At 40.0% G+C, this 21,193-nt stretch overlaps 2 protein-coding genes across 12 annotated transcripts in view; one reads left to right on the top strand and one right to left on the bottom strand.

The window, feature by feature from the left end:
* Positions 1–21,193, bottom strand: part of rasgrp3 (RAS guanyl releasing protein 3 (calcium and DAG-regulated)) — a 562,943-nt gene that overhangs the window by 118,658 nt on the left and 423,092 nt on the right. The gene's annotated exons all lie outside the window — the stretch shown is intronic.
* Positions 1–21,193, top strand: part of zswim8 (zinc finger, SWIM-type containing 8) — a 58,015-nt gene that overhangs the window by 838 nt on the left and 35,984 nt on the right. For both annotated transcript variants that reach the window (XM_025897303.1, XM_013267701.3), the window contains exons 2-7: positions 483–726; positions 15,779–15,932; positions 16,802–16,896; positions 19,358–19,530; positions 20,675–20,782; positions 20,863–20,944. In XM_025897303.1, coding sequence (XP_025753088.1) covers positions 549–726; positions 15,779–15,932; positions 16,802–16,896; positions 19,358–19,530; positions 20,675–20,782; positions 20,863–20,944 — 790 coding nt within the window. In that variant the 5' untranslated portion in view covers positions 483–548. The remainder of the gene's footprint in view (positions 1–482; positions 727–15,778; positions 15,933–16,801; positions 16,897–19,357; positions 19,531–20,674; positions 20,783–20,862; positions 20,945–21,193) is intronic.

Here is a 21,193-nt window from a genome sequence, read left to right as displayed (position 1 = left end):
TGGATGAACGACACTTCATGAGGCTTTACATGTACACCAACAAGCGTTTTTTTTTTTAACCTCAGTTTTCTATTCTTATTCGTGGCTGCATGATGAGAGAGTTTTTCATTTTCTACTTTTGACAGGAACGTTGCTTTGTGAGTTTGAGTCGTTGGACATCTCAGCGGCAAAGTTACCGTCAAAGACTTTTCACTATTCAGAGTTTTTGGCTTTGAATCCAAGTGTGGAAGGAAGCTTCACCTCTGCGCAGTGGCTTATGCCGACTTAAATAACAAATAGCTACGTAGACAAATAATAATTGTAGTTGTGCTGTATATATTTTTTTGCAGACTATTCAAAGCATTGTTAAAAAATTGTATGTGTTTGAGGCGATAAGCCTCTCGGCAGTGATTTGGTTGTTAGTGGTCTCCCCTCCCCCAGTGCTCAGACTGACTCTTTTAGAGCTGTGGGCTCTGTTTGTCGGGCTTCCCCTTGTTTTTTAGACGGCAGAAAGGCCGTAGCCTGAAATCGCTGTCCCAGGACTCCTAACCTCTTTAAGAGTGGATGTAATGGAACTGATGTTTGCCGAGTGGGAGGATGGGGAGAGGTTCTCCTTTGAAGACTCGGACCGATTCGAAGAAGACTCTCTCTGCTCCTTCATCTCGGAGGCCGAGAGCCTCTGTCAGAACTGGAGGGGATGGAGGAAGCAGTCTGCTGGACCCAACTCCCCCACTGTCAAGATTAAAGGTTGGAGACACACACACACACACACACACACACAAAATGTGCTTCCATTCATTATACATACTTGAAAATGTACTATAGCAGTATTACCTGTTGCTGCTGGGAAACGCATTTGATGCTATGATATCTTATAATCTAAGGTATACTGTTAATTAATCATGCGAATTAATTTTTGAAGCAGAAACGAAACTGTGGCGTAATTTTTAAAACCTGTTAATTCAGCTGATATTTTATCGTATAGAAAAAAAGCAGTCCGTCAGTTCCACTTTGCACTGTCAGATTAAAGTGAACTAACACTTTGATTAGACTTTTAAAATAAGTTACAAGAAAAGGTTTGTGATTATTAAGCACCAAAATGTTATTGTTGTGATTGCTCATGAAATTTGAATTTCTGACATATAGTCTGATTAAACTAATAGCTGAAAAATAAATTCTGTTAAATCAATTCTGATTTTGCTTAATGTCCTGCTTTCAGGAAAGGATTCAATAACTTTTTCTCGCTTTACTATCTATATATTTTGTAATAAAATAGTTATACAAATGGCAGGGTTCTTTCTGCATGGAGAAGTTTTATTGACCTGCTTAGACTTTTTTTAATAAGCACCAAACAAATGCATGAGCACCAAAATACTAACGTTTGAGAACAAATTCAGACACACTGTGAATGTGTTTAATATCAAACAGCAGTTAACAAGCAGCATAGAAACTTAAATATAATGTCTTCAGCTTCCAGCTGTCAGCTCTCCTCTCACACCAACCCACTATATTTTACAGAGGCACTGCGTGATCCACGTAAGGAGCAGTGTTTTTGTTTTGATTGGTTCTGACGTCTATGCTGTTCATGGTCTGAATGTGGAATTGTTCTCAGTTGTAGGCTTAGCCCACCGTGTTTTAGCTGTAGTTTTTTAAAGGGTTGCCACCACTCACATATGACGCCTTTGCATTGTGTGCTGTAGTTAAGCACCAGCAGAAGTCTAAATTGTGGTTGTCTTGTATCTGAGGAAGTGACGACACCGTGGATAAACTTTTCTGTCCAAAAGTAATGGATATTGGATATTAAGACAAATAAGAAAAAAAGTCAAATTTATTTATAAAGCACATTTAAAACAACAACAGTTGACCAAGGTGCTGTACATTTAAGATAATCAAGAGATAAAAATAACAAAATATTATAAAGATTTAAGAAAAAGAAGTATAGAATGAGAAGATTTGAGTAAGACATAAAACAAATAAAAGTAGTACAAACTTGAAACTTGACAGTTTGTTCCACAATTTAGGAGCAGTCACAGCAAAGTCCCACTCTCCTCTGTGCTTTAATCTGGACCTCGGGACAGCCAGGAGCTTTTGATCCGCAGACCTCAGTGATCTTGCAGGAGTGTACCAATTTAAACGATCAGAAAGGTATGAGGGTGCTAACCCGTGCAACGCCTTAAAAACGAATAATAAAATCTTAAAATCAATTCGAAACCTAACTGGCAGCCAGTGTAAGGATGCTTGTATGGTCTTGCTTGCGTGTGCCAGTTAGTAACCATGCTGCAGCTTTTTGGACCAACTGCAGTCAGCTAACTGATGACAGACTGACACCTGAGTCTGAGACTATTACAAAAGTCAGGCGAAATGAAATGAAGGCATGGATAGCTCTCAAAGTCTCTAAAACAGAGGAATGGCTTCATTTTTGCAAGTAGACAGAGATGAAAGAAACTGCATTAATCTGTCTATTAAACATACTGTAGATCATACTGTCAAAAATGACCTCTGTTTTCTGTGCATTTAAGTTAAGGAAGTTGAAAGCCGTCCGTGCCTTGACATCCTCCAAACAATCTAGCAAATCCTTCAGAGGACTCACAGATTTCCGTTTCAGTGGTAGGTAAATCTGTGGGTCGTCTGCATAACAGTGGAATGAGATGCTAAATAAGATATGAGGTTTGTGACAGTTATTAGACACGATCTTAGACAAATACTTTAAGCCATTTTCTAACCCACTTCTCTTAAATGCTGAAGTCTTGATTAAGTGTTTGAAGTGTATTTTAATGTAACCACATTTATATGGTGTTTATCAAATAACCATTCATTTAGACAGCACTTTGTTATATATATACACTTCAAGGACTTTAAATACCTCACCTCTACAGTCAATTTAGATCACCAATTACACTAAAATAAATGTCTTTGGACTGTGAGAGGAAACCAGAGTACCAGGAAAAGCCCTGAGCAGTAAGAATATGCAGTTCAGACATTAAGACCCTGGACTTGGGTTCAAATTGGGACCCTTCTCGCTGTGAGGGGACAGTGCTAACCACTTCTACAGTGTGCTGCACGAAAATACGGTGAGGCTATAGTTTCTTGTTAGCAGATATGGTGACAGTTCAGTGGGTTATGAACATAATTAATGTTAACTTGTATTTCTGCTGCTGACTTTTTGGGAAAAGCTAACATGAGCTAAAATGGTGGACGTAGGAACATCCTGCAGTCTTTTTGGCATTTAAACCTACTCTGGTATCCAACAGCGCTCAGCCTGTAAAGGGCTAGTTCACCAGATGCCAGAAATTAAAAAGGTCCTCCAAGTGTTTTTGTTGTCATGGAGATTTCTAACTATTAAATGTTCCTTAAATCCTTTCATAAAAAAAAAAAAAATCAGTTTCCCATTTCAGATATACACAAAAAATTACATTACATCAATCCATGAAAAGTCCAGATTGTGTCATCTCAGTAGTTCCTGTTACATGAATATTTCAGTCATCACCCTGTCATTGATGCATGATTTTGATTCATTCTTTCATTTCTCTCAACACCATTCCTGCCGAAATCTTATCTTGTGAATTGCGTTGGTGGATCCAGTTTGTACCACCTCTTTGTAATGGCTTTCTTACAAGCTACTAACAGGATTTTAAACAAATAACTGTTTTCTCCTGATACAGTATTTCCTTCCATATTACGTAAATACGGCATGGTATATGGCCTTTTTATATCATAAACCTGAATTTTGGCAACTACCAAATAAACAGTCTACCAAAAAAATGCCAGAGCAAAGTCAAAAGACATGAGAATGGTTTACATTTCGTGCTCCATGTGGTCTCCAACATGCCTGTGTTGCAGACAAAGAGTTAGTCCTAATTTAGGGGGTACCAAAAAGTCTTATCAAATCCTTTTCTTTTTCAAGTTGTAGTGTATGGAGAACATAATACACTACAACACTACAAGTCCTCTCCAGTAAGACTTTGAATTTTGCTTCCTTGTGAATACTTCTGAGTTTTGCCACTAAGCCTCATAATCTTTGTCAGACCAGCAGATTACAGGTGGAATTTGTGCTGCATGTTTGGCAGTTCCATGCCTCCATGTTTGCTCACCTTCATAGTTTGAAATGTAATTCTTGGCCTGTTGCCATTTCATGTAAATATTTCAATGAATTTTATCCATGTTTTTAAGAGTCTTAGGTACCTTCATGGGTCCCCTTTTAAAAAATGCCTCTGTTTTTGAGCCAAAATGCAGTAAAAGGAAAATTCACCTTTCAATATTATTCTTAATGTCTTCAATCACTTTGATATAATTTGCTTCGTATAATTCCTGGACGTCAAACTCATTTTACATTATGGGCCATATACAGCTCATTTTTATCATTTTATATTAAGTAGGCTGGACCATTGAAACTTGCTTTTCTGTTGTAAAAAGAAAAAAAGAATAGTAACAGAAAATAGTATTTCTTACATGCTTGCTTGTTATTTACATTGAATTGTGGCACCACTGTTTAGAAAACAGTGCAGCTTTGGTGAATCTCTTGTAAAACCAACCATACCTGCCATATTAGTCTTTGCTGGTCCAATTCTGGCCCCTGGGCCTTATGTTTGATACCCACAATATAGGTTATCATTCCTCTTGTTAAAGTAACTCGTAATTTCATTTTTTGCACTCAATTTCCAATTATATATATTTTTTATAACTGTGTAATTTTGAATAGGATATAATTCAATGTTAAAATAAGTGTTTTAGCCACACTCAGCAAATTCCTATATCTAGAAAAGAATTCAGAGCTAAAGCTCATTAATTAATATTGGAAGACATCTGTCTAGATGATCTAAATAGCACCTTACATCATCAGCCACCCCCAACCTTTACCACTTTAAGATCTTTATTCTGCCTTATTGTGTCAAGGTTTCTATAAAAATTGCAAAAAATTTTGTTGTTAGGCAAAAGTCTGTGTTGTCTGGTGTACAGGTGCAGTTGTACACTCTGTCTCTCTCATTTATTTTTAACCCATTGATCCAGATCCACATTTCTTAAGTACTTGGTATAGTTAACATTAACAAATCCCTTTTCAGCCTCGAGAGTTATTAAAGCTTCACCGATACAGTTATGTTTAATCTATTCAGTGATACGCAAGATGGTTCTTATATTATCTTGGGTTTAATGTCCCTTAATAAAGCCTATGTGATCTTTATTGATAATGTCATTCATAAGGTGTTCATATCTTTGAGGTATACAGTTTATATACATCTACAACCCAGTGAGGTCTCTTTGGTGTTCCCTTTAGAAATTGCTGATTTTACAGCTTCTGTCCAGAATAACGGTAAAAGTTCTCGAAGTGTGTAGCTAAATGAGGATTTGAGTAATGGTATAAGCTCTTTATTGAATATTTTCTTACCACTCAGCTGGTATGCATTGCTGCCAGGAAATAAAATTATTTTTTTAATTAGTGAAGTCAAGATCATTATGGTTCATCCCAATTTCGGATAAACTAGAAATGTAGTCTTTGTTTTTTGGTATTGGCTAACACAAGCTAGCTTTTATGTTGAAGTGTAAAAATTGAATTATTTTTGATCTTGAAGGTGAAGCTGTGGCTGGCTTTGTAATCAGTGCTCAGTGAGAATGAATGTTACTGAATTTGAAGTTTCGCTTCATCAGGCGGGGCCAAGTGACAGCTTGTTTGCAAATTCCGTGACCATTTACCCTTTCTTCCTACTGGTACTCCATAGATTGCAGTGTTCTTCTTGACTGGCTCCCCAAGTCAACTTTCTTACCTGAATCTTAATTAGGCTGAGTCCAGGTCTTCTGTCTTCAGTCCTCTAGTGTTTTGACACTGCAGCCATTACAAAACTTTGTCTGCTTTATGGTTCAATCATTGTGGATTGGTCCCGTGTAGTGTTTCAGACTGTCGACTACATGTAGTAGCTGTTTGTTGTAACCTCGGGGCAGAGTCACAAACAACTTATCTGTGGGCTAGTGTTTCTTCTTACATTCAGCTGTGGAGAAATCGGAAATTAGAGACAGCTGATGTCAAACTGAGTGTTTGAAACTGTTCGCACACATATATACAGTGGGTAAAATAAGTATTGAACAAGTCATCAATCTTCTAAGCAAATGTATTTATAAAGGTGCTATTGACATGAAATCTTTACCAGATCTCACAGCTACCATCATCAGTGCAGATGCTGCTGTGCCTTGATGTCTGAGAAACCTGCAGGACACCGGCCCTCGAGGCCTGGAGTTCGACACCCCTGGTGCAAAAGGTCATTAGCTGCCCTCTCCCCTCTGTCGCAGACATTTATAAATCCTGCTGCCTCAGTAGAGCTGAGGCAATCACAAGAGACTCCACCCATCCTCCATCTCGCCTGTTTGACCTGCTGCCCTCAGGGAGACGCTACAGGTCAATCCAAACCAGGATTAACAGACCCGGGAACAGTTTGTTTCTGCCAGCCATCAACACTGACCACACTCCTGCACCACCCAAACTCACACATCAGCACCCCTGTCACACAGCAACACACAATCACAAATAAACATCACCACCACACAAGAGAATACCGTAGCAGCATTGCACATCTGTATAAACCTTGTACATTTGGAAAGTTGGTATTTTTAGATTTGTTTTTACTGTTAGTTGTTGTGCTTCTAATTTCATTGAACACTGGATGCTTAATAAGATAAGATGATAAGATGGCCTTTATTAGTCCCACAGGTGGGAAATTTGTTTTGTTACAGCAAAAGTGCAAAGTTATGTAGCAGAAATTAGAAAACACTGGAATGCAATAAAATACAATAAAATAAAATAAAATACTATATACAATAGAATAAAATAGAATAGAATAATATATACAATAGAATAAAATAGAAATACAAATACTATATACAACTGAGTAGGAAAATACAAAAACACAACTTCGTCAGAAGAAGAATTGCACATATAGCAGTCTTATTGCACATGTGTGGGTTTGTGTGTTTGATCAGCTGCAAAAGTCTTTGTTGTGGAGTCTGACAGCAGTGGGGAGGAAAGACCTGCGAAATCTCTCCGTCCCACACCGTGGGTGCCGCAGTCTCCCACTGAAGGAGCTGCTCAGTGCTGTCACAGTCTCATGCATGGGGTGGGAGATGTTGTCCAACAGGGATGACAGCTTAGCCACCATTCTCCTGTCACTCACCACCTCCACTGGGTCCAGAGGGCGTCCTAGAACAGAGCTGGCCCTTCGGATCAGCCTGTTCAGTCTCTTCCTGTCCCCAGCAGAGATGCTGCCCCCCCAGCAGACCACACCATAAAAGATGGCTGAGGCCACCACAGAGTCATAGAAGGTCTTCAGGAGTGGGCCCTCCACTCCAAACGACCTGAGTCTCCGCAGCAGGTACAGTCTGCTCTGCCCTTTCCTGTAGAGGGCGTCTGAGTTATGAGTCCAGTCCAGTTTGTTGTTCAGATGAACACCAAGGTACCTGTAGCTGTCCACAGCCTCAATGTCCATACCTTGGATGTTCAGTGGTTGCAGTGGAGGATGTTTGTGCCTGCGGAAGTCTACCACCAGCTCCTTGGTTTTACTGGCGTTGATCTGGAGGTAGTTCAGTAAAACTGTACTACTACAGTAATGACAGTAAAAAGCATCCTGGTAGATGGTTACTTGTGTGTGTGGATTTGATGGGTTGTTTTTGACATCTGGTAAAAATTCTGTGCCAACAGCACCTACATGAATATATTTACTTAGAAAACTGGTGAGGAGTTGAATACGCATTTTACCCCCTTTTTTATTGCTAAGCAAGTAAAATTGACTGATATTTTGCAGATAGAAACTTGTGTGAAACATGAGCTTACGCAGCTTATTTTTGGAAAAACATCAGTTGCTCCCTCATTGGGTGTGAATTTCAACTGATGAAACTAACTGTAAATTGTTTATTTTCTTACTACTTGAGGGGGGAAATGGCAGCATGTGGCTCTGGTTAATGTTGGCAGCGTTCAACCTCTGGTTAAATTGAACAGCTTTGCAAAGCAGTGAAACATAGATATAAATTCTGAGACCTTTGACAGGCCTTATGTTTATTTTAAATTGTTTTAAATAGTCTATATCTGTATGACTCCCTGTAAACATACCCTTCTAATTGAAGCCAGTTATTTCCATAAATGTAAGGGGAAAATGAGTGGTGCTTGATGTTTGCATTTGTTTTTACCTTAGCAAGCCAAACAAACATCGAAACGTGTATTTTATCACACTATATCTTAGCTTACTGATATACTTTTTTTTTTTTTTTTTTTTTTTTTGCCTGTCCCATTTGGTTCTTTAGCCGTCAGAATTGTTGTCTGAAGACCAACAAGGATACCAAATGGATTTATTTTGCCAAATGGATCATCATGGCATTGCCGTATTGGTCCATTTGATCAAACTTTGTTGTTATTATTTACTTTATTTTCAGTTGTTACAGTTGGGACAGACATGACTGGGGGATAGGAAAGGGAGAAAGAAAGAGAGGAAGGAAAAGAAAAACAGAAGGGAAAAGGGACAGTGAGAAAGGGCACTTACAAAGACAAAGAGAAAAAAAAAAAAATCTCCTGGATCACCTGTTGAGAGAAAAAGAAGAGAAAACAAGCAAAAAAACCAAAAAAACAAAGCAACATACTAAACACAACACCATCACGTTAATCTAGCTAAGTGTGAACAGCAGTAAATACTAAATATTGAATGTTGTTGTGCAGCACGCAGGACAGACAGCGCACAATGTGCTTTGAAGTAGCAGCTAAGAAAGGTGTAGTTTATGTCTACGAACAGTGAACACCCGTGTGCACACCTGTGTGGATCAGCGCGCTTGTATACAAAAGGTTTCCCCATGTAACGGTCTGCTAGAGGGTGTGGAGGGCCATAGCCCGTCCCCAGGGCATGAAGCAGGCATGGAGGAGATCCAGGCTCCAGACATCCAGAGGCCCCAGAGTGCGAGAGCCCAAGGAGTACCACCGGAGGGGCATCCGTGCCACCCTCCTGAGAAGGGCTGAGGAGATCCCCAGACGAGGGTCACCCAGTAGCCACGGAGCAGAAGCCAGAGGGGCTGCATCGGCGTGCCCGCCGCTCTGCCGGCAGCCAGCTGTGCCAGAGTGAACCGAGTCGCAGGCCCCGAGGCCGGAGGCCCGAGGGCCCCTTTGCCCTGGAAGAGGCCTGACCGAGCGACAGGCACCAGGCCCCGCCAAGTAGCCACCAGGAGTGAGCTGGTGCATACCTGAGCGCCCAGCCCCGGACACCAAGAACCACCAATGCACCAACCCTGAGGCATCAGTTACCGGCAGGGAGTGTGGTGAGGGAGATAGGCCTCCACACTTTGGAGGGCCTGGGAGTTCCCAGGGAGGTGGAGTCTAAGACCCGACCTGACATATAGACACAGACAAACAGGCACACACAGACACAAACATGCTTTCCCACCCTCATGCACACATATACAAACACTCAGCACTCACCCAACGTAGGGATAGACATACATGGACATGTACACACAATCATACTCCCCAAACATACTCTATACCCCGGGTCCAGGTACCCTCGCCCCCAGAGGGGGAAACGGCACCCAGACCCAAGAGATGTGACCCTTTCCCCCGGGGTGGAGGCAAGCAGACCGCCCCAGGCTCCGCAGCAGAAGGGAGGCCAATCGGACAGCCAACACCACCTCCCAGTCCCCCGCCCGATGGCTAGTAGAGAACGGGGGGTGTGAAGACCCCATACCTCCCTCCTCCCGCTCATGTGTAGTGTTGCTGCGTGTTGTTCTAAAGTGCATTTAAAACAAGGGAGGGCATGGTGCTGCTGCCAGAGAGCAGCAGGTGTTAGCACGGCCCCTCCCGAGAACCCTCAATGTCTACATGGATTTAAAATTGACAGGTGGGCACCAGCGCCAGAGGTAGGGTTGAAAACACAGACCGTCCACTGGACGCCGTTAACGTGGTCACCCTCAAGGCCCTATATGTATGTGTGTGTTATGAGAGTGTGAATAATGTGGATGTCTAAGTTGTGGAATAAAATTGAGGCACAGGTGGCCAGAAGGGGACAGAGGGGGGGAATGCCTCCCCTGCACCCTGGTGACACACCCGCACCCCGAGGCCCTACCTGTGTGGGTGGGTGTGGTGGAGCGGGAAGAGGGAGGCAGCCGGGATGGGGAGGAAAAGAAGGGAGGGCAAGATGCCCCTCCTTAGGGCCAGCTCCCCGCTGACCCCAGTAGGCACCCCCGTCCTCTGGTACCCACCAAGGCAAGGGAGCCCAGGCCCATCCAGACCAGGGCCTACGCAGCAGCACCGCCAAGCCCCACAGGACCTGGGGAAGCCCACCCTACCACACCGCAGAGGAAACTGTACCCACCCCAACATTCAATCATCTCCAGACTACACAAGACAACAGACACCCAGGTTAGGTTTATTCTCCACCTCTCCTATGTCTCTCCCCCACCTGCAGAGTGGACTTCTGCAAGGATGGAACAACCTCCCTGCCAGTTGAAGAGCCCCCAGTTAGGCCGATGCACCAGAGGCCCCCTGCGCCCGGGCTGAGCCCCCGTGCACCCACCCACCCACAACCTCGGCGACACACCGACGAGGACCGAAGCCCCCAAGGCCCAGCCAGAGCCCCATCACGGAGACGAAGCACGCCCGAACCCCAAGCCCCCACGCCTGCCCCGGATCCACTCAGGGGCAGCCAGGCTACCAAGCCAGTAACCTACGTCCGCCAGTACAGACCATCCCCCAGCCCCGCTGCACACAGCCACGAGGAGAACACCCTCTAAGAGCGACCAGAGCCACTAACCAGGTTATGACCACAACCCCCCGGGTTGAGCCCTCCAGGGATAACGTCTCTAGGGGTTCTCCTGGCGCCCTAAGCCCGTCCCAACCTCCACATCAACCACAATAGCGAAGGCAGGACCAAACTATGACCCCCCACCCCCACTAGGTGATGAAGCCGATCAAAGGAGCCCAAAGGGATTGATCAAATGTGGTGGCAGAGGCTGTATCAAGACTAATGTGATCTATTAGATGGTTTTTATATTGATTAGAATTAAGATTATTTTTATTTTTCCAGTTAAGGAGGACCATTTTCTTGGCAATGCATAGGGCTGTAAAAACAATGTGGGCTGTGTTTATTTCTGCAGTGACCTCATCCAAGTTGCTCAGCAAGCATACTAAAGGGGAGGCTGGAATGTTACATTTCAGACACTTTGATAAGTCTTCACATATCTCACGCCAAAACTTCTGCACTGGTGGACAGAACCAAAGAGCGTGGATGTAATTGTCTGGTGTATTGCCTTGACAGTGTGAGCAGTTGTTGGAAGATGTAAAGCCCATCTTGAACATCCGATGACCAGTATAGTGCACTCTGTGTAGTAATTTGTATTGTATTAATTGCAGACTGGGATTTTTAATCAATTTAAAGGTTTTAAGCATACCTGAGACCAGAAGTTTTGGTCTAAGCTTACTGATAAATCTGCTTCCCACTTTGCAATAGGAAGGGATATTGATTCATCTATTTTAGAAAGTGTTCTGTATATTTTAGATAATAATTTGGGGGATTTAAGAGTAAGAAAGTGTACCGCACTTGGTGGTGTTTGTAATTCAGCTTGACTGAGGCAAAATTTCTTTTTTACTATGGATTTAATTTGTTGATATTCTAAAAATCTTTTCTTGTTGATCCCATATTGTGTAACTAGTCTGTCAAATGGAATAAATTCTGTTCCCTCTAATATATGTTCTAAGTATTTAATTCTTTTACAACTCCATTCTGGAAAATTAATCATATTATTGTTTTGTAATATGTCAGGGTTGTTCCAGATAGGTGTACGTTTGCATGGAATTAATGAAGACTGTCATTTTTAGAAACTCCCACCATGCTGTCAGAGAAGAGCTGATGTTGATGCTTTTTAAAGCATTCATGTCTTTTGATGTTTGAGCTGATAAATAGTAGGTCTGAAATTTCTAGATTATTACATAGTGCCTGTTCTACATCTAGCCAGGGCTCATCTAAGAAGGTGTGTTTAAACCATCTAGAGATGAACTGAAGCCTGTTGGCTAAAAAATAGTGATTAAAGTTAGGCAGATCTAATCCTCCTTTATCCTTGGTCCTTTGTAATGTTTTTAAGCTGATACGTGGGGGTTTGTCTTTCCAAAGGAATTTAGAAATACATGAGTCTAGAGATCTGAACCAATCTTGTGATGGCTTATTTGGGATCATTGAAAACAAATAGTTTATTTTTGGCAAGACCATCATTTTTATAGCGGCGACCCTTCCCATGAGTGATATGGGTAAAGATTTCCATCTAGCCAGATCGCTTTCTACTGTCTTTAAAAGCGGGATGTGGTTTAATTTAGTTAATCCTGAAAGCTTAGGAGAGACATTAATACCTAAATATTTTATATTTCCAGATTGCAGTGGTGTAGGAGAAGAATTATGGAAGGAGCAATTAATCGGAAGAACTGTAGATTTTGACCAGTTAATTGAATAATCTGAGACTCTTGAGAAAGAGTTTATCAATTCAGTCACCCCAGAGATATTGGTTTGTGAGTTTTGGAGAAAAAGTAACACATCATCCGCATAAAGGCTGATTTTATGTTCTACATTCTTACATTTTATGCCCTTAATTGTTGTAGTCTGTCTAATTGCTGCTGCTAGTGGCTCAATAAAAACTGCAAACAGTGAAGGGGAGAGTGGGCATCCCTGCCTGGTGCCCCTCAGGAGACAGAAGCTGGAGGATGTTTGGTCATTTGTTCTGACACAAGCTGTTGGGGAATTATATAATATTTTTAACCAGTTTATGAAAGAGGTTCCAAAACCAAATTTGTGTAGAGTTGCAAATAGAAATTTCCAGTTAACTCTGTCAAACGCTTTTTCTGCATCAAGAGACAATATTATGGTTTCAATGTTTTTACTGCATGAGTAGTCTGTTAAATTAAGTAATCTACGTGTATTTGTTGATGAGTGCCTACCTTTTATGAAACCAGTTTGGTCAGGATGAATTAAAAGGGGGGTCATTTTCTCTAATCTCTTTGAGAGAGCTTTGCAGATTATTTTGAGGTCTACATTAATAAGGGATATTGGACGATAGCTTGAAGAAAATACAGGGTCTTTGCCTGGTTTTAGTAAGAGACTGATATTTGCAGAGTTCATATTTGGTGGAAGTCTGCCATTTTCTTTGATTTCCTGCAACATTCTGTAAAAAACTGGTGCTAGAATCGTCCAGAATTCTTTGTAGAATTCTGCAGGGAAGCCGTCTGGACCTGGAGCCTTATTATTGGGCAGACTTATCAGGGCTTCCTGGAGTTCACCTGGCGTCAGTGGCGAATCCAGTGCCGTTGCTTGGGTGTCTAATAATTTTGGAAGAGTTATGTTGTCCAGAAACTGATCAATTTCGTTTTTAGATGGGTTTATTTGTGGTGTATATAAAGTTTCATAGAAATCCCTAAAAATTTTGTTTATTTTTTAAGATCATATATTGTATTCCCAGATAAATCTTTAACAGCACATATAGTTGTTTTTTCTTTATTGATTTTTAACTGGTTAGCAAGAAATTGTCCGGATTTGTTACCGTGTTCATAATTTTGCAGGCGAAGTCTTTGCACTAAGAATTTAGTCTTTTTATTAATAATTTCATTTAATTCTAGTTTTGTTTTGCGTATTTTGTTTAATATTTCTTGATCTTGGTGTGATACATAGGCTTTTTCTAAGGATTTGATGTTTTTTTTCTAGTTCTTGAATATTTTTGTTTTCTTCTTTCTTCTTATGTGATGAGAAAGAGATTATTTTACCTCTCATCACGGCTTTCCCTGCTTCCCAGAGGACAGATGCTGATGTTCCAGGAATGTCATTAAAGTCTAAATATGAAGTCCATTCTTTTTTTAAAGTATTTGATAAACTCTTCATCTTTGAGCAGCGATGTATTAAATCTCCAGTTTTTACTTGGTGTGGTATTATTCTTCTGCATTAGTGTTAAAGATACAGGAGCATGATCGCTGACAGCTATAGGATGAATCTCAGTGTCTGAAATGTCCCTCAGCAGTGAGCTGCTGACCAAAAAATAATCCAGACGAGAGTAGGAGTGATGAACATGTGAGAAGAAAGAATATTCCTTACTGTTGGGTAGTGCTGGGCGATATGACGATATATATCGTGTGGACGATAGAAAAGTGTCTATCGTGCCATTTGTCTTCTATCGTTTCTATCGTTTCTAACCCGAATTTTACAAATTATTAGATAAAATATATCATTAACCCTTTACAAACCGTCGGAGCAGGCACACTCCGTTTTTCTTAACTATTTTTAAATCCCTGTAGAACTGTAACCACATAAGGTAGCGCAATAATGTTTTTTTTGCATATGAAGCCGTAGGAGTTGTACTTACATGTTATTCCATTAGCTTGCCCTAGGTCACGGTTTTCTTCCACATATAGCTTTGCAAAAATTACATAAAAAGCACTTCCAGCAACAAAAACATAATATTCCAGACTTGCAGCAACAAAAACATAATATTCCAGACTTCCAGCAACAAAAACATAATATTCCAGACTTGCAGCAACAAAAACATAATATTCCAGAAACAGGCTTTGCCTATCCGATCAGCTATTCATAACACTTCCTATGTCTGCGCGAACAATCGCATGTCTGCCATTACCTGTCCGAAACCGGAAGTGACGTCATTTTCGCGGAAAATGTAGTTTTTTAAGCTTCAAAGCCTATGTTGGTGTTTTTAAAAGTTATGTTTGACTTTATGCTCTTCTGTATCGTTTCTGGGATGCTTAGAAGTCAAATTACACTGTTGGAAATAGTTTATTTTGATGCATATACTGTGTATTTGCAAATTTCCATTTATTTATTTTCATTTTTCCTGTAGTATATAGAACTTTGTGTATCTCAAAAATAAAACTATGAAGACACTCAAAATAAATTTCTCGTGGTTGGAAACTATTTTGTGCAACTTTTTTGTATTTACAGTTTTGAGGGATAAGACTCTTAAATTTCTCTAACTAAAAATATATGTAAAAAAAAAAAAAAAAAAGATTTTCAATTTTTTTGTAGTTTATTGCAGTTTTTTGCAATTTATGTAGTTACTATGGACTTAATGCATACATATTATTAAAATTTGGGCTATAACGGTTGTATTGATGTATAGCATCTTGAAATGCTCCCACAAATGGCGCTACAACATGTAAAATGTAAAGACAGGCTCTGGCGGACTTGGTTCTATGGTAGGTCTTAAAGGGTTAAATAGCCAATATTAGTGTTGTCTTCTCACTATACATACTCTTAACTTTATGTAAGAGAAAATAAAGTATAAAACAATGATATTTTTCACAAAGAAACTCTGTCTTGTGGTTTTGCAACATGGTGCTGCTTTACGTGCACCCGGATTTGCGACATGCTTTACAGTAACTCAAAACAAAGACTGCACCCTTTCCACTCGCTGTTTAAAGACTGCATACTTTCCAGATGACCACAGGTCAGGTGGTATATCGTGATATATATCGTTATCGTGATATAAAATAATTCATATCGTGATAAATATTTTTTCCATATCGCCCAGCACTACTGTTGGGGTGGAGAGAGCGCCATGCATCGCAAAGACCAAAGTCGCTCATATACTGTTTGATTATATTTGTGGACTGATATACTTAAAACGGCTCAGGACTGCTGGTCTGGTTTTCTTGGTGGCTTTCCTGTGGCCTGTTACCACAAACCCTGGGGCCTTTACACCAGCATGGCATTATATGAACAGTGCTTTCCTCCATATATGGTAAACACCAGCAAAAGTAGTGGCTTGTGCTGATCATCTTCTCTTTGATGGTTTTCCTTAGATGGTCAGGTGATTCCACTGGTGGAGTTGTCAGCAAAACAGGTCGCCTTTCACATCCCATTTGAAGTGGTAGAGAAGGTCTATCCTCCCGTCCCAGAGCAGCTGCAGCTTCGCATTGCCTACTGGAGCTTCCCTGAGAATGAAGAGGACATCAGGTGAGGATTTTTTTTTAAACCCTTTATTCGCCCTAACTAAAAACTTACAAAAAAACCCAAAACATAAATGCATTAATTCCTCTTAATTGGGAAATTTCTAATATTACATTGTTATGGAGAATGTTGGACCAAGGCTGTGGGGGAAAAAGCATGCTGTATCAAAAAGAAAAGAAATGAATTCTTCTATGTATTTATAGCTTATCAGTGTATTTACATGTAATATAAGTAATACAGTATATTAATAGTTTCTATTTATATATTGTATTGCTAACCATTAAGTTAGCAGCATATTCTGCTAAACCCAGACGAAATGAAAGATTGTGTAACATGTAACAGTTGGGGTTTCTGTCTGTTTATTCATAAAAACACAAACATGAAATATTTAAAAAAGGTGCAACTTGCCCAAACCTTTGCACATAAGTGTAGATATATTCAGCCTTCTCTCTCTCTCTCTCCGTTACTGGTTGTTTGTTACTGGTTGACTGTAACAGATTTTATTAGTGTGTCCACCACTACAACAGATTTGAAATCCAAAAAGTGGTCAACCTTGGGTTTAAAAATATTACATTTAACATTTAGGTAAAGTAAAATAGATAATGGCAAAATTAATCCAGAAAATTCAATCTCCTGTTTTTTTTTGTTTCCTGTTTGTTTCCAAATAGGAAACAATAATATTTTTGCACAGAAAAAACTATAATGAAATGAACAAAATCGAGATTGGATGAAAGGAAAGGCGTCTCTGGCTGTCTGGTTGACTGATGTTTATTGGCGATGTGACTGCTAATAAAAGTAACAGGATGATTTATTTTTTAAACTGCCTAGAGCTATGCTGACTTTGACTCTTTGACTTTGGCTTCATACTGCTGCAGATTATATTCCTGCCTTGCTAATGGGAGTCCAGATGAATTCCAGCGTGGAGAACAACTCTATAGGATCAGAGCTGTCAAAGACCCTTTGCAAATTGGTAAGTAGAGTAATCCTTAACATAGAGCTGGGCGATAGAACGATAACGATATGTATTGGGAAATAACTTTTTCTCGATAGAAAAATTAAACTATTGCGATAGGCCTCATCTCTCTTGTCCTCTTAAAAAAAAAAAAGAAAAAAAAGAACAGCCAATCCAAATTAAGTAGCGCAGAGCCGAACCAATCACAGCCGCAGCGTCATGTCACGTGACTTGTTACGTACAGCACAAGCGCCAAGGCGCACATGTGTATTTGTTTTTGCAGCCGGGCCGCCCAGGTAATGAAGGAAATGAGTTTGCCGACTAGAGAAAAATCAACCGAGAGCATGAGCGAAGGTTACCGAAGAAAAAAACAGATGATGGTTCCAATTCCGGAGAGCTTGTCGAACGGAAGGGCCACAGAAGTTCCGTAGTGTGAAGGTATTTCGGCTATTTCAAGTCTGACAAAAAACAGAGTAGCGCACACTGTAAATTGTGCCGAAAGCAAGTCTGGAAATACAATAAAGCGGTGCATGCTCAATCTCTGACTGAAAGCGCTGATTCGTCATTCGGCTTTTGTCAGACTAAAGTCACTGTTAAAACTGTTTGAAAAGCTAAGCTATACAACAAGGAGAGATTGAGAATTTCCTTTTAGTTCTCAGTTTATTTGATATTGACCAAAGTTAGTCAATTTTGTCTGTTCTTCTGTAAAACAAACTAAGATTTATTTTTAGAATTAATATTTTGTTTCTAAGTGGAATTGACAATTTAGTAGTCTGTTTTGTTTGTTCTATTTTGAAACTTAAACGCTTTAGCGGCTGCCTTTTGTGTAGTTTGCAATATTTGCCTTTATTTATCTGAAACTGAAGTCTCATGTTCCTTAAGTACATCTACCCTGTTGAACTTATTATGGGAAATAAATATTTTAATTAAAAGAAGCTGCTAATTATTTCACATTTTACTTGTGAGCAACAGCACATTTAAATCTTACAAATATAGTTATTTGGCTTATATCGTGATATATATCGTTATCGCCTGAAATGAAAAACACATATCGTGATATGAAAAAATCTTATATCGCCCAGCTCTACCTTAACATAAGAATGAGTACTCTCATGGAAAACATTTCTCTGGTGTTCTAACTTTGGTATATCACACTATATTCTACAATCACTAAGCTTAGAATAATACCATGTGCAGGTTACAGTAAATCATGTGATTCAAAGGTACTCCATTTACCTCCATTATTTCTACAAGTCTGCTATTAGCATAATCCTGTTTTCAGAAGGCTGGGAATGTGTAATATCTAAAAACAATTCCCAAATTATTTATACTGTGTTTAACTGCAAATCTTCCAAATACCACATTAAATGTTGAAATTTTGTTTTGTTTGTTTTGTTGTTTTTCACCTATATAGGGCCTGTTAAGTTGTTTCTCTACAAAGCAGTTTGCTGTGCACACGCATCCACCTTTTAATGACAAATACTTTTGATATGTACCATGCAGAGTAGGTTAAGGTGCTGGTTGGCAGCACGGTGGTTAGCACTGTTGCCTCACAACAAGAAGGTCCTGAGTCCAGTTCCACCATCAAGCTGGGGTCTTTCTGTGTGGAGTTTGCGTGGGTTCTCTCCGGGTACTACGGCTTCCTCCCACAGTCCAAAGACATGCAGTTAGTGGGGATAGGTTAATTGGAAACACTCAATTGCCCATAGGTGTGAATGCGAGTGTGAATGGTTGTCTGTCTCTGTGTGTTAGCCCTGTGACAGACTGGCGACCTGTCCAGGGTGTACCCCGCCTCTCACTCTAAGACAGCTGGGATACACTCTAGCCCCCCCCGCGACCCTGAAAAGGATGAGCAGAAGCGAATGGATGGATGGAAAGTTAAAATGGTCATATTCTGCTCATGATTAAAAGTTTACATACTTTAATCCTAAATTTGTGCCCCTATATCATGATCGTTTTACTGACTCTTGGTGGAAGCCACAAAATATATAATTCGCTAGTTAGCTAGGCTAGGCTAACCCTAAACCCACCTATAGGGACTTTTCTTTTGTTGCGGGAGTCAAAAAGTTACATGGACCATACACCCACAAGATTTGTTTTTTCAAAATAATGAGGAAATAAATGTGGCAACTGTGGCTTGGTCTGAATTTGAGGCATCTTCTTATTTATTACTATTAGGACTTTGTACAAATGTGTTGTGTGATGACATGGATTAGAAATTATCGGAAAAACTTCAAACAATGCCTTTTGTTTTTTTGTGGGAGAGAATATTTTGGTCTGGAAGTTAATCGTTGTAAGATTACAAACCTTTTGCACAAAAGAGCTATATTAAATAAAAGACTACTAAATATTTAAAAAAAAACATTTTGTCAGACACTTTTAAATAAAATATAATTTCCAATTAAAGAAATGCACTTGTTTCTATTTCCAACTCATTGTTGTCTTTGCTGATTTAGTTTTTTCTGTTTTTGTTTACAAGGCTTTCATCTCAGTGCTACAGTAGTCTCCACTCAGTCCAGTCAGTCTAAAGGAGCCTACAACGTGGCGGTCATGTTTGATCGCTGTCGCATCACCTCCTGCAGCTGTACCTGTGGTGCAGGAGCCAAGTGGTGTGCCCATGTGGTGGCACTCTGTCTCTTCAGGATCCACAATGTAAGTTTTTGTTAATATTCAGGTATTTGAGGGGTAAACCAATAACTTTGTGGTTGGAACACATACCGAATTCATGTGCATGCGTAAAGCAGCAGATCTCTAGTTTGAACCCTGGCACTACACTGTCTCTGTCTCTCCATATTTCCTGTCTTTCTCTTTGTTTTTCCTTAAAAAAGGAGAAAATATAAAGGAATTCTTGTGAAATGATGGTAGGAAAAAATCAAACAAGATGAATACACTTACCTTTTTAAAAGGTAATTGGTATTGTAGTACCCAGCTGATGGAGATATCCTGGAAAACCTCTTCATCAGTTGTCTTAAAAAATATTCCTCCGCATGTCATCTGACTTTTTTTCTGACTGCCCACATGACTGATCAGTGACAGTTTTCCATTTCAGAGGATACTTGTCTTGGCTGTGAACAGCTTATGGATATTTCACAAGCATGCATCACCTACTAAGATCAAGATCTAGCTTGAGCAAAGGATGTGGTGCCTGTCATTGCATTCAGTCATTTTGAAAAATGGTGAATGGATGATAAAAATATAGTCATGTAGTGCTACGAAAAAGTGTTTTTCATCTGTCTTGATTTATTTTCTTTAAATCTTATTTGTAACCCTTGCATTCTCAGATCATCAAACTAACTTTAATATTAGACTATTTTAGCTAATTTAGTATTGTTGTTATTACATTGAATAGTCAACTACATTTGTATTAGTATAAGTTGTTTTTTTGATTATGATCATTTTTTGTGGGTTTGTGTTTGTAATTGTCATTTTACCTGCCCAGGAACTCCTGATGGAAATATGTGTTTGTGAGAACGGACCATCAGTCTTTCACATTACTGATTTAAAAAATTTGCCCACTTTTCTTTGCAGAAGTGTTTTAATTCAGCCGGAATAGAAGATTTTCGTCTTACTGTATAAACCAAATGAGCTTGAGTTTCAGGGCGTGAACTGATGGCTGAATATTCTCCTTCAGGAAGGATGCAAATACACCAGCAATGTAGCTTCTTGGGACAGCTACTGACTAAAGGACCTATTAATGCAATGCTTTTCCTACATTTGATCTGTTTACTTCTTTCTGTTTACAATCCCCATTAAAAATACCTAAATAAAAATGGTGTGTGTGTCTGTGTGTGTGTAGGCATCAGCAGTGTGTCTTAGGGCTCCAGTTTCTGAGTCTTTGTCCAGGCTGCAGAGAGACCAGCTTCAAAAGTTTGCCCAGTACCTCATCAGTGAGCTGCCTCAGCAGGTATCATTCATATCTTAAGCTATTTATGACCTCTATAAACCAAATGATTAAAGAAAATGCATTCAATTATTTCTCTTCAGATCCTGCCCACAGCCCAGCGACTCCTGGATGAGTTGCTATCCTCACAGTCCACTGCCATCAACACTGTGTGTGGAGCTCCAGGTTCAGTATCAGATTGCTAAACAAACAGCATTTGAAAAATCTGAGGCTGCACTCACGTAAACTTTGTGATGTCTTTAAGTTTCTTGAAGACATTTCGCCTCTCATCCGAGAAGCTTTTTCAGTTCTAAGAGCAATTGGTTGGGAGAAGCCAGAAGGGAAAAAGAAGGAACGTAAACGTGTAAAGAAAGCTCTTAAAAAGCTGTCTCAGAAAGCTCTGTGGTTATCCTAACTGAGCTTTCATCAAGTCAG

Source organism: Oreochromis niloticus, linkage group LG13, assembly GCF_001858045.2.
Source record: "Oreochromis niloticus isolate F11D_XX linkage group LG13, O_niloticus_UMD_NMBU, whole genome shotgun sequence".
Classification (NCBI taxonomy): Eukaryota; Metazoa; Chordata; class Actinopteri; order Cichliformes; family Cichlidae; genus Oreochromis; species Oreochromis niloticus.
Note: the sequence above shows the minus strand (reverse complement) of the source record. Positions and strands in the feature narration are given on the sequence as shown.